This window comes from Lagopus leucura, unplaced genomic scaffold (assembly GCF_019238085.1).
Source record: "Lagopus leucura isolate 7727_CA_CO unplaced genomic scaffold, USGS_WTPT01 Super-Scaffold_100034, whole genome shotgun sequence".
Classification (NCBI taxonomy): Eukaryota; Metazoa; Chordata; class Aves; order Galliformes; family Phasianidae; genus Lagopus; species Lagopus leucura.
The window spans coordinates 1,067,751-1,080,256 of NW_024962283.1; the positions used below are offsets into that span (position 1 = coordinate 1,067,751).

General features: G+C 46.9%; 1 protein-coding gene across 6 annotated transcripts in view; it reads left to right on the forward strand.

Moving 5' to 3' along the window:
- The window catches only part of KCNJ5 (potassium inwardly rectifying channel subfamily J member 5), a 53,305-nt gene that overhangs the window by 26,569 nt on the left and 14,230 nt on the right, over positions 1 to 12,506 (forward strand). For 4 of the 6 annotated variants that reach the window (XM_042882587.1, XM_042882589.1, XM_042882588.1 and 1 more), the window contains one exon: positions 5,695 to 5,844. The exons of 1 other annotated variant lie outside the window; for it this stretch is intronic. In XM_042882587.1, coding sequence (XP_042738521.1) covers positions 5,717 to 5,844 — 128 coding nt within the window. In that variant the 5' untranslated portion in view covers positions 5,695 to 5,716. Of the gene's footprint in view, positions 1 to 5,694; positions 5,845 to 7,869; positions 8,659 to 12,506 lie in introns of those variants that run through there. One more of the 6 variants, XM_042882591.1, reaches the window with a different exon arrangement.

Here is a 12,506-nt window from a genome sequence, read left to right on the forward strand (position 1 = left end):
CCTCATCTGTGCAAGGCTTCAAATTCAGGCTGGAAAAGCATGCTGTCCGAATGGCAGCAATGTGCAGTCAGCACAGCTCTGCTTGGTCTGCGCCCAGTTAGGCTTTGTGCAATTGTTCTGGGTGATACACAGCTTGCTTCAAGAGGCAGCTGAACTTCAGAGTCTCTGCCTTGGAGCTGGCCTGGGTTAGGGAGCTGAAATTCCCCATGCTGAAGTCTTCCCTTTGCAGTGTGGTTTTTCTTTTCCACGTGTAGTTCTGCAGAACTGGGAGGTGCTTCCTGGAGAGGAGCCTGGCTCATGCCCAGGCACCTTCACCCCTTGCAGCAAGGCTTTCTGTAGGTCTCTATTATATCATCCACCCTGAGATAAACCTCGGGGATGCACAGATCATCTGTGCAAGATGTGCTAAAATATTTTTGTCCTGCAGTGTAGCTCGTAAGTACTGTCAGTACTTTCTAAGGTGGTACAGCCATGCACAGATCTCCTCTATATGGACAACGTGGTTAAAATTGGCGTGGATCATTTCCATGATAAAGCTATGGGGAAAGGCCTTATTTCAGCAAATCTTCTGCTTTGCACTGAAAATTCGGTACCTTCACGCGGGTAGGATGCCTGCTTAAATACTGCTTCAGAGGGACATGAGGCTTTACCCCGAGAATTAGTCAGGATCGTACAGAAACAACGCGGCTGCCCGTCACCCTCTGCTGGCCTGTGCGGGGACTGCGGGGTGACCGCTCCGGTGATGATGGGAAAATCTCTTAAGAAAGTGGAAGAAGCCTTCTGTTATATGGCAGAATCGTTTCGCACAGCAAACAAGTGGGATCATTCTGTGCAACAGCAGTTTTGTCGAGTTGGGGTGGGCTGTGTGTGGGGGCACAGAGGGGAGAGCAGTTCTACGTGGATGTAAGAGTGATAGAAGTACTACAGGTCTGTTGGCTTTAGTGGTTTTGTCTCAGATTTAATGTAGTTAGATGAGAACGACATCTGGTCTTGGTTCATGAGGGAATTTTCTTGGCATGGGCTCAATGCAGTGTAAGTCCCTGATAAATCACCCGAAGCAATGACTGTAGCCTTTCTGGCAATTCAGCTTCAATAAGGTTGTTGTATGACGAGGTGTATGCAAGCTGTCAGCACAAATGAATCAATTCTGTGCAAACGGGATACTACTGAGCCTGTGAGCTCCAGAGGTATCGCCAGCATGGAAACACTACAGCCCAAGGCAATGTGAGTGCTGAGATGACACAGCCCAGTCGTCTTCCTAGAGAACGTTGTGACATTGAAAAGCCTGGGGAGCTGAAAGAAGCTTCAGCAGACCAAAGCTTTAGGATTTGCCGTGTCCATATGGCATCGTCTTTTCCTGGGAAAAACTTCTTTCTATTTCTTTTGACATGTCTACAGTTCTGTCGTTATGCCTCATTTGCACTGGTACATTCTGGGAAATCTAGTCAATAATTCCTTATGTCTGCTCTGAGAGCAGAGCACAGCATGACTTGTGGAGTCATCAGAGTTATTTCTGTGGTTGTTCTGCACTCTGAGATGGCTTTATAATGACCTGAGATGTCACCAAACCCTGAATTTCAGACTCAGATGTATCTAACAGTGGATGAATTTCATCACGAACAGAAAAGGAGACTTCATCCATTTGCATGAAGCCTCTTGTACAATTTTAGAACTAGTCAGATCTGAAACGCAGAGTTGGTGCATTGTATGGAAAAGGAATAAGCCTCAGGCAAATCCAATCCGGAAGGGAAAGCTTGGCTGAGTAACTGCGGGGTAAATCCAACAGATTTGCCACAACTTTAGCAAGCTGCTATTGCACGAATTACAGTGAATAAGGGAGTGCTCCAGTGAGCATGGCAACTGAAGTCAGCATATGTGCAGAGCAGTTTGGCTCTGAAAACCGTGGAGGACCTGGTTTGCTTCTGAGCATCCCCTGAGTCTCTTTCTCAGGGCTGCCAGAAAAAAACCCTTGTCACTGATGTGCATCACAGAGGTGTAAAGCAGGGCACAGCAAAACTCACCTGCTGGTTCTTCAGGAGAATGGGAAAGGCTTTAAGGAAGGAGGATCCCCTAATAAAGGATTGCTCAGAAGTTGTGCAGTTTGTGTCCCAGGAGCAGCAGGCTGCTCACAGCCTCTGTGAGGGGCAGGTCTGGAGCTGTTTGGGACTTCAGATGCCACGGTCTGTAGGTCTGTAGCATCGTTGGGATGAGCTGCGCCTCAGTGCATCCCATCAGGTGCCAGGGAGGAAAGGAGCTGTCTTGAAATGAGCTGCACTCATAGTGGTAGAGGAAGAGGAGTGTATTTTTAGAGACTGCTGCAACGCCTTGCTGTCAGAGCAGCAGTGCTCGCTGGCAAGTTAATCCAAACAGCAAATGCATCATCCTCTGTTTCATGTGAATATGCAGTGATAATGAGCAGGAGGGAACATTTTTCCCCGTCTCCCCACAGAGCAGGGAACATGGGAGAGACAGGAACAGAGGGGTTCATGTCAAAGCACTTCAGCACACTTTGTCCTCAGTGTTTTAACCAGCCGCTGCATGCACTTTTATATTTATGAACCTGTACCAAGGGATTGTTGATAGGTCTTTAATTTCCTTTGTTTTTTGCTCTGAACAGGCCTCTCTGGGGGCAGTAGGAACATTTTCAGAGTTACTGAGCATCATCTCTGTGCAAACCAAAGAGAGGAAAAGCACTCTGATCACAACCATAGGGAGGGGGGGGCAGTCGGTTTTCTGCCTGCCAATACTTTTTTATTCTTTTTGTGTGTGTGTGTGTGCATGTTGTGAGTTTCAAGGTCAGCTGGCTCCATAGATACAAATATGCCAAGAACAGAATGTGCCAATGTGCCAGGAGTCAGGGACACAGAATGGCTCTGCAGACAGAGCTGGAGCGTGTCCAGCATCATCAGGCCATGGGCACACAGGAGTGTTGGTAAAGAAAGGCACTTCACTGCAGCGATATCAAGATTTATCTTTTCTCTCTATTGTAACATTAAATGTGAGTTATTTGCATTCGTGTGTGCGTGTGGAAAAGCCTGCATTCTGCACAGTGTCTTCATTTCATTTGCAAAACAGAAGGGTTTCATTCGTGTACTACAGAACCCTACAGCAGTATCTGAGCACGTAATTGACATTGTGGTTCCCTGAATAACTGACTGGAGCAGAAATCAGAATATTGGTTCTTTTCTCCATTGTGCTGCTGATTTATTGTGTAGATGAAGACCTTTCATTGTAGCTATTGCAAGTTCCCATACACGCTCTCATTTTCCTCCCATATATGTTTCCTTTTGTCAGTTATTTGCTTGAACTACACAACAACCAGTCAGGCAAAAGCTGGAAATATCTTTGTCGAGCAGTCTTTGGCAGATTTAAAATATTAATGCATTTTATAGAGTAGTTATTTTTTATAACTGTCAGTTGTTGCTACCAAGGCAGGGAATTCCTTATAAATATTGAATGCTGCTGCAAGGTCTGGGGAAAAAAAAAGTTCTGGAAATGTTTCTCTTAAGCTCCAAAATGACTGAAAAACTGCTGAAAAATCTTCCTGATGTTTGCAAATGAGGTGTAAATCCAGGAGATCAGGAGTTAGCTGATACTAATGGAATTTTCTAATAAACACTCACAGCTTTTGAGTGTAATAGATCCTTGCAGACTGCTTCCTGGATATGGACACGTTAGGACTGAACAAATGGTTTTGTTCTTAAAGGCTCTCTTGTAGTCGTTGTAGCAAGGCAAAGAAATCGCCTTGAGCTTCTGTTGTAAGGGAACAAACTGGGAGGAGCTCTCAGCCCAGCAGCTCCAGCACTGCTCTGCCTCATCACCTGAATGCATCTGGGGTGCAAGGAGAGGGCAGCACTGGGAGATGCCGTCTGCACAGTACCCATTTGGTGGCTAAATAGAGGCCTTTTGTCCCCAGGGCTGCTGGGCTGCTGGCTTTTTGTAGTGCCAGGTGTGCACACGTGAGATTGAACAGTAATAAAATGACTTCACTGGAGTCAGTGAGGGTCACCATTCCTGCAGCCAGAGTGGGGATGAAAAGAATCCAGAAGTGAACTCAGGTGACGACATCTGGAACCTGCTGGAAGAAATGCTGAGTTGCTTTTAACTCCTAAGAGTGCCTTACAAATGGCATTAAAGTATGCCAGCTAAATAAACTGGAATGATATTCACTGCCTAGAATTTATCTTCAGAATATTATCTTTGCACCTGAGATTTTGCCTTCTCCTGAGTAACCATGAGATATGCTGGCAGTGGTTTATCTGGAGATCTGCCTGATCTTCAGTCAGTGCAAACTGGAAGGTGTCTGTTGAAATAACGAAAACAGTGCAGAGATTTAGAGTGTAAGAATAAGGAAACAGTGCTGCACTGATCTGAGATGCTCAGGGCATCGTTGTTTCATAGAGAGTTGCACTCCTGGATGACAGGTGCATGCCCCTCGTTGGGGCTCCTAGCTGTGCCACAAAGCAAAATTTAGCCTATTACAGTCCCATGCAGAAACATCTGTGGACTTCCCTGCAATCCCTGGTAGATTCCTTGCAGTTAAATGGAGGAGCTGCCAGCAGTGCATTGCAACTGCTGCAGTTTCTCATTTGTTTCTGAGCTCGCAGGCAGCGTGCAGCCAGGAGCCTTGGGGTGGTGATTTGTTCACAGCAGGGATGTGCCATGAGTGTGTCAGCTCACACACCCCCAAGCAGAGCCCCTCACCGGAGCTTTCTGGCCCTGCAGCTTCACGGCCCGAGTGAGAAGTCTCGTCTCTGAGTGCCCTTCAGCCTTAGGTTCTGCTGCACCTGCATAATAAGGGTTTAATTACTGTTAATTGTAATGAAACTGGACTAACACACTTGCGGGTAATCCAGAAGTTAAAAGACATCAAGTGTGTGTTGGCTGGTGTGGATCACGTTCTGCAGGAGCCCCAGACAGCTGTAGGAAGCGCTGTCTCCTTCCCCAGGTTAGCATTAGCTCTCATTATCATATCAAAGGAAAAGGCAAGCAGACTCCTCCGCACACGCTTAACTGAGGTGCAGGAATTCGGGTTTATTGCTGTTTTTTTTCTTCCCGTTCTTTCCTACTTCCCAAATTTCACTTTGAGTTTGGGGTTTGAATGAGCCCCGGAGCACAACAGACCTCGAGGCAGAGGGGTGACGGTCACTGAATTTGGATCTGCTTGAAAGCTCTGCTCCCGTTCAGCTGAGAGCAACAGGGAAGAGTGGAGGTGGATGAGATGATTTTAGAGATGATCTTGCAGCATTGGCTCTTACGACTCTGTTTCCTCCTGGTGGGATGGTGGGCTGATGGTTGACAAACAGGAGGAGACTGCCTTGTTCCAGAGATCAAACTGCACAGCAAATTGAAATGTTCTCTGGAGTTGCTGAGCCCTCTCCTTTCAGCACACTTAAAGCCATTGAAAGCCACCACTCATTTCAGGGCAAAATACAGATTCTGTCACTGCTGCTCAGACTGAAATCTGCCCCTTTGGGTAATAAATGCCATGGGCTGGTCTGTGCCCACTGTGGTGGATGGCTCATTTGTGTGCAATGAAACCTTAAGGAAATGGAGCTTAATCCAACACAAATCCAAACTAAGGTTTGCTTTATGACAGCTTTCTATATACGTTGTGGCCTCAGGGAGCTGTTTTGTTACACCTAAACGAGAGTAGAGTTTGCTCTTCCAATCCTGTTCTGTTTTCAATTCCAGGAACTGAGCATTCTGCTCTGCCATGATTTCATCTCTGTCAGTGGCCCTATGGGCCCTGGGAGCAGTGAAGCACAGCTGCTGGAGCTGGAGATCACCCCCAGCAAAACCAGAATGTTGCACCAAAGTGAAATCTGTGTCCACGCACTCCAGGTAATCCATCCCATTCTATTGCAAGGCTCTGATTTAGATGCGATCTGGTACTGCTGTCTTTTGCAGTTAGAGAGGAGAGAGCATGGCTATTTAGACTTGGACCACTGTATCCTAAGCGATGCTTTCTGAGGTGAATTTCATCCCAAAAAGTGGGAGAAGTTTGCCTCCTTGACTCAGAAGCATTCCCTCTGCATTTCCCTGTTTCCATGCTGGCCTGAGAATAATCCCAAACTGTACTACCATCACATGTGAAATCTGTCCTGCAGCAATCTGATACCCAGAATAATTCATTATGTTCCAAGCTCGTGAGGCTCTTAGCAGCTTTTAAACCACATTAGCAAGGGCACGTTGATGCCAGTGAGTCACAAAGTGTAGTTTTCAGATCTGCCTGATCTTCAGTCAGTGCAAACTGGAAGATGTTGAAATAGGGCAAACAGTGCAGAGATTTAGAGTGTAAGAATAAGGAAAGAAAAATCAAGTGACAAAACTCCACCAAGATGCACACACAAGGACCATGCAGAAGGTAAACAGTGCTTGCTAGGAGGCTCCTGGTGGACCTCTGAAGTACATCAAGCACTGCTGCTCTGTCTTTGCTGTGCTTATTAATGCCCCTGGTGCATCACACCCTGGAACAGCAGCAGCCTCACAGCACGCCCTGCTCTGCCATCTGAGCACAGCACGGTGTGATTGCAAAGAGAAGCACCAGGATGGTGCGGCTGCTCATGAGCTGATGCCTCAAGAGAGGAGAGGTCTCATTTCCAGCTGAATAATGCAGGTGGAGTGTTGGGAAATGCAGCTTTCTGCAAGCTCACACACCAGCAGGAGCTGGGAGAATCCACTTTAAACCCTTCCTTTGTAGAGAAATCAGTGACAGGACACGGTGCCAGCAGATGGCAGTGCCTGTTAGCAATTTCACTCGTGACAAGAGAAGTAGGATTTTACTCAAAACGCAAAAGTTTTTATTTGCATTGCCTGGAACTGTGCTAATTCCAACATGTGGGTGAGGCAGTGATGCAGCTCAAGGTGGGAAAATTATCACCATATAATGGCCACTCTGGAAGACCCTTCCTTTGGGTGGGTAGGTGAGCTGCATTGGATAAGTATGGGGGGATGTGACAAGAAAGGCTTCTCCTGATGTTGCCCAAATCATATCAGCTCTGTTCCTCTATGGCTGCTGGCAGAACTGCCCTTTGCAGCACCAAGATTAATTCTATATCTTATTAAAAGAGGTGAAATAAGCAGAGTTAGTGCTCCTGTGAAGCATGTCTTTATTGCTGTAGGGAAGCAGTATGAAGCAACTCCTGAAAGGGAACATTGTAATTCTCATGGGGACTGACTCCCGTGCTCTGTGAATTAATGTTTGGTTGGTTTAACTGTTTATTTTAAAAAAATAATCACCAACAGCCACAACTGTTCACCTCAAGCCAAAGTTTTATGAGGATCCTTCATGTATCATAGGCATAGTCCTGAAAGGTAAAATATGTACCAATGGGAGAACAAAGAGTGTTCCTAATGATTGTGAGCAGGCAGAAGATCTAACGCAGGGAGCCTTCATCCCTGTACAGTAGGATCAAAATAGAAATTTATTTCATGGATGATATGTAACTTTGAAGACACTGAGTATTGTGTCACAGCAGAAAATGGAAACAAATGCTGTCAGTTTCCAGTGCTACTGACACATCCCTGTGGCATGATGTGATTTTGACCAGCTCTCTTTTCTGGCCCAGAAAATCTTCTGAGGAAGCATTTCTGATGGGCTGTAATGCACGTGGCTCCTGAAAGAGGGAATTAGGGAGGAGTGGAGGATGAGAAGTAAGGAACAGAGCAACAAAGCCTGAAGGCAACCTGCACTCGGGAGGCAGATCTTGCATACGCTTCTGGCCTGACATTTGCTTTTCAGAAGGGGAAATATTTATGAAGCTAGGGAGACAGTGTGGTATTATCAATGATAAAAAAGACAGAAAAAAGCACGTGTGCTCCCTGCTAGATGTGCGGCTTCTGCATCCTTCCCGTTCTGTTTTACAGCAATCACTGAATCTCAGGACTTGGAAGGGACCTCTGGGGATCATCCAGCCCAGCCGCTGCTAAAGCAGGTTCCCTGCAGCAGCTTGCACGGGACCACCTTCTGCCTGTGTGATTTAAAACAACGGGTTTTCTTCTTTTCCCCACCCACTTGAAAAGGGGAAGAAAAGAAAACTCGCTCAATAATGCAGGAAAAAAGAAGCTGGGCATTGAGAGAGCGGAGAAGCAGGCGGCTGGGTGGAAAAGTAAGCCCAGCGCTCGGGGAATTGGCGAGGAGGGCGACGAGCACGCGGTGATGGGCAGCGGAGCGCCTCGCCTTTTCTCAGGCACCGAATCCGCCCCTTCCCCCCTGTGCAAGGCAGCACTAAACCCCTCCCTCCGCGTCCCCTCCCGCCGCCTCTCCCTTCCCCTTTCCTGCTCGTTGCAAGGGATGCTGCTCCTCTCCCTGCCCCGGGGGAGCTGCGTGCCGCCAGGACGTCATTCCGGCCGGGAGGAGGAGCGGGGCGGGCGGGCGAGGAGCTCCCCGTGTCAGCCCGACAGCGAGAGAGCCCAGCGCCCAGCGACGGGGGTGTGTGATTGTAGCCGTGCGGTGCCACATAAATGTTTTGCGATGCTGGGCCGAGGGAGGGAAGGAGGAGACGGCTCCGGGATCGGAAGAGCCCCGCAGCTTGCTGGTGATGGCATGGATCGGCCGCTCCTCCGGCAGCTGCGCTCCACGCCTCTCGGTGCGGTCGCCGCCCGGCATCCCCGAAGTGCCGCGACACGAGACTGATGCAGAGCTGCTCTCAGCAAGTAAGTTGCCTCATTGTGTTTGCTTCGTCGGCTTCCTTGCTTTCCTCTCTGGCTGCTGACAATCAGTAGTCCAGGAGGCAGGAGGCAGAAGGAGCTGAGCGTGAAGTCTCTGTGCCCAGCCCTGCCGGGTCACAGCTGGAGACGTGCTGCTGTCTTACTTGTTGGCTGCTGGGAGACCGTGGGAAGCTGGGGATTAGATGTGGATTTTGTGCAAAGGCACTGTCAGATGTAGCAGAGGTGTTATGTAGGAAAAGGCATCATAAATGATGGAGTGCCCCGAAAACAGATTAGTGGAAGTCGCTGGAATACAGCAGGTTGGAGCAGACCGGTCGTTGAACAACCCTGAGAGGCGTGGAGTGACAGTAATCCTAACCTGGAGTCAGGGATTAAATTGTTTTAGAATTAGGACACTTAGTAGCCAGATTGAGTTCAAAGAACCCTCACAGTGTAATACTCAGACAATGAATTGGCATGATCAGCCTTGAAGGGAGGCAGACCATTTAATGCACCGGGAATCTCGAGAGGCGTTAATTGCCCCGTGAACTAAAACCCCGACTCGTTATGTACTGACATTGAGCAAATAGTGCCCGGAGCCCGTGCTGTTGTGTTAATTCATGCTGCTGGGAGTAACATGCTAACTTTTATACAACATCTCTCCCATTTGTTTTTGACCTGAGAGTTTCAGAAAGCAATCAAGAATTGCCAGAAGTTGTCCCTGTTTCCAGAAGCTTGAAGCTACGTGGCTTTCTGAGGTTTGGTAATCAAGCAGGTCATCAGTGCACCCCTTTCCTTTAGAGAAACTGCCTTATAGTTACAGATGAGTGGTTTGGAGGGAAACAAAGCTAGCTCCTCTCAGCAGTTCTCTGAGCAGTCCAAGCAAACATCATCTGTGGGAACTGTGTTGGGGGAGTTGCTTCGTTTTTGGGGTCCAATTCTTTCCCCTATTGTTCCTCATCAGGTGGAGATAAGGAATCCGGTTCATTTTTGGTTTCCATCAGAGAAAGTTGTCCACCTCTGGAAAGTTCCAGCCTTGTTAGTTAGGCTCTGAAACAGGCAAACAGACTTTCAGATTCATGTTCTGAGACATATCTGAGGACCTTTATGAGTCACCCACTTCCTATTCACATGGAGGTTGGGAGAAACACTTGGTGCTTGGGATGATGCTGGCACTTGACCAGCCATTCGGTCTGAGGTAGATCACTTTGTCCCTCAGTGACTCATTTTCTCTTGTCTGCAGTTCAGCGGCACTGAGACCTCTTTGGGTGGAAGGAGCTGATATTTGGCCAGTTCATCTTGTAGCTGTTTGGCTGCAGGTTGCTGCAGAGGTGTGAGGCGGTGTTAGCATCCTTCAGTTTTGTTTCCTTTTTAAGCCAGCTGCAGGATTGCACAGTAAATGCCAGTTGTAATAACGGTGCAATATATGAACAATGGAGAACAGGAATGTTGGTGCTTTTGGAGCAGTATTTTCTCATAGAATTGAGGCTCTAGATACCCAGTACACACACAGTGTGCCATGGGTAGACAGCCAGGAACAGCAGTGTCTCATCAGAACAGGACTGTCTGTCTGTGTTCACTTGTGTTTGTCGAAAGGTAACAATCACTTTTGCAATGACACCTTAAGGTCTCCCTAAAAATAGTCTGGGGTGAAAGGACAGAGAGGCTGCAGAGTGCCTCAGGCACAGCAGCTCCCTTGGAGATGCAGAGATCAAATTGGTTTGTTTTCTGCATTTATTTGTTGATAAAGAATGTACCATTTGGCTATTCAAAATGGGTTCAGAACACCCAACAGCATAATATTATGAATCCATCCTTTGCACACAGACTTTTCGTGCTCAACTTGTATAACTCCAAGAGGTATAATTGACTGCTGACATCCTCCTCCCTCTGTGTTACATTGGGGAGTGGGCAGCCCTGGTGCTGTGGGAACTCCCTGTTCTGTAGCAAATTGCTGCAGCCTCCACACTGCTGTCATTACGACCTGTCCTGGAAGCCTCAAAAACAACACAGCCTTCATTTTCATTACAGTTTCAGTTTTTCCATCGTTTTCTGCATTGGTCTGAAGCTGATATACTGTGTGGGATTTGTTTATACGTACTGAGAGGAAATATCTGAAAACTGTAGCAAATCCGGAGAAAGAAAAGGTGTTTTCTTTTTCTGGAACTCACTTTTCCAGTTTTGAAAAAGTTCACAGTAAAGACAGCAGCATTATTATTTTTTTTTGCCATTAGGAATAACCAGGCCAGGTTATCCATGCTGGGAGATAAGGCTCTGTAGGCTTTTCCAAGTAATCACTGGCTGCACCAAAATGCAGGAACTGCTGCTGCTCTGCTGGGAGGTGAGGTGACTTCAGGCACACGCTGGGGATTTGGGGATCTGTAGCTGCCATTCCTGCCACAGGTCTCCCATTGCAAGAAGCAAGCATCTGTGTTTTGCTTCCCCATCCTGATAAACGGCAACCAGAACACTTCCTTATTGCACAGATATTAAATAATAATCCTAATAACAACAATAAAAATTAAGCACATTACTTGTAATGAGCACTGAAACATTTGGATGCTCTGAGGGCACATCACTACCTCACAAATGACAACAAAAAGGCTGAGGGATATTAGAACTGTGATTATTGCAGGGGAAAAAAATAGGCTGGGAGGTAATGAGCAGATGAAGATGAGGCACAAATGCCCATAAGCTCAGTCTTTGTGCCATAGTAACTTCCAACCCAGAGAGATTTCCTTACGAGGGATTTTGTTTTGAAAGAATGAACACCTTCTGCAGCTGTATTTCTGAGCCTAATGAACCCCAGGCAGACAGGTCAGCATTGGAGCTGAGTGAGAACGCGCCCCAAAAAGCAGTTATTGGGCTGAGGAGCATTGGGACCACGCTCTTATTAGTGAAGTGTCACAGATCTCTCTTGTGCAGTTTCCTAAAGTGTCCTACCTTGGTTTTGGGTAGCATTCCTTCACCTCTAGATCTCTTATATCTTTATATATATATATATATATATATATCTTTATATACATATATATATATTATATTGTCTTTGTATCCTCTATTTATTCATCTATTTCTAAGGAAGATGGTATGAATTGCACAAGATACCACTGGGGATCTGTTCAGTGTGTACTGCTGTATTGGTTGCTTCTTTAGCAGTGCAGGGTTCTTCATCTTGGGAAGCAGGTGATAGAGTGAAGTAAAATCCTGGCTTGGGGAAAGGGGAGGGTTGCTAAAGAACAGCTGCTCATTTATTCCCATGACATAAGGTGACACAGGCAATGGGTTTGAAGCAAAGAGCAGGAAGTGATTTTCTACCCAGACTTAGTGACAAATTCCTATATCCAAACTCCTATTGCCTGCAAGGTTAGACCTCTCCAAAGGCAAATCCTATCCATGCTGAAACCTGCGCTTACCCAAGTGAGATCAGCAATTATCTAAATGGAAAAAGTCACCACGGCCAGCAGGGGAAAAACCCCTTGCAGGCTTTGTTAGGTTTGCCTCCTGCAATGTCTTCAGCAAATTTTAATCACGAGCTCTTGGGACTATCAGGAGGTACATCAGCACTGTAGGATGGGCTTGTAGAGAGCTCTGCAGAACAATGCCTTGGAAGATATGGACTAACTCCAGTGTGACCCTGCTTCTGCAGAGCCAAGAGCCCAAATGTCGCTGCCTGCCCCCAAGTCTGTCTGGCTAAAGCTGAGCAACAGCCAGTCTGATAAAAAGCCTCTTTGCAAGGTTGATAATGCAGTGACTCACATCTTTTGCAGCTATCTGTCCAAAAGGAAAGCAGCTTTGTACGAATGTGACATTTTTATTATCCTAGCCCCATTTAACCAAAGATGGTAAATGCCAGT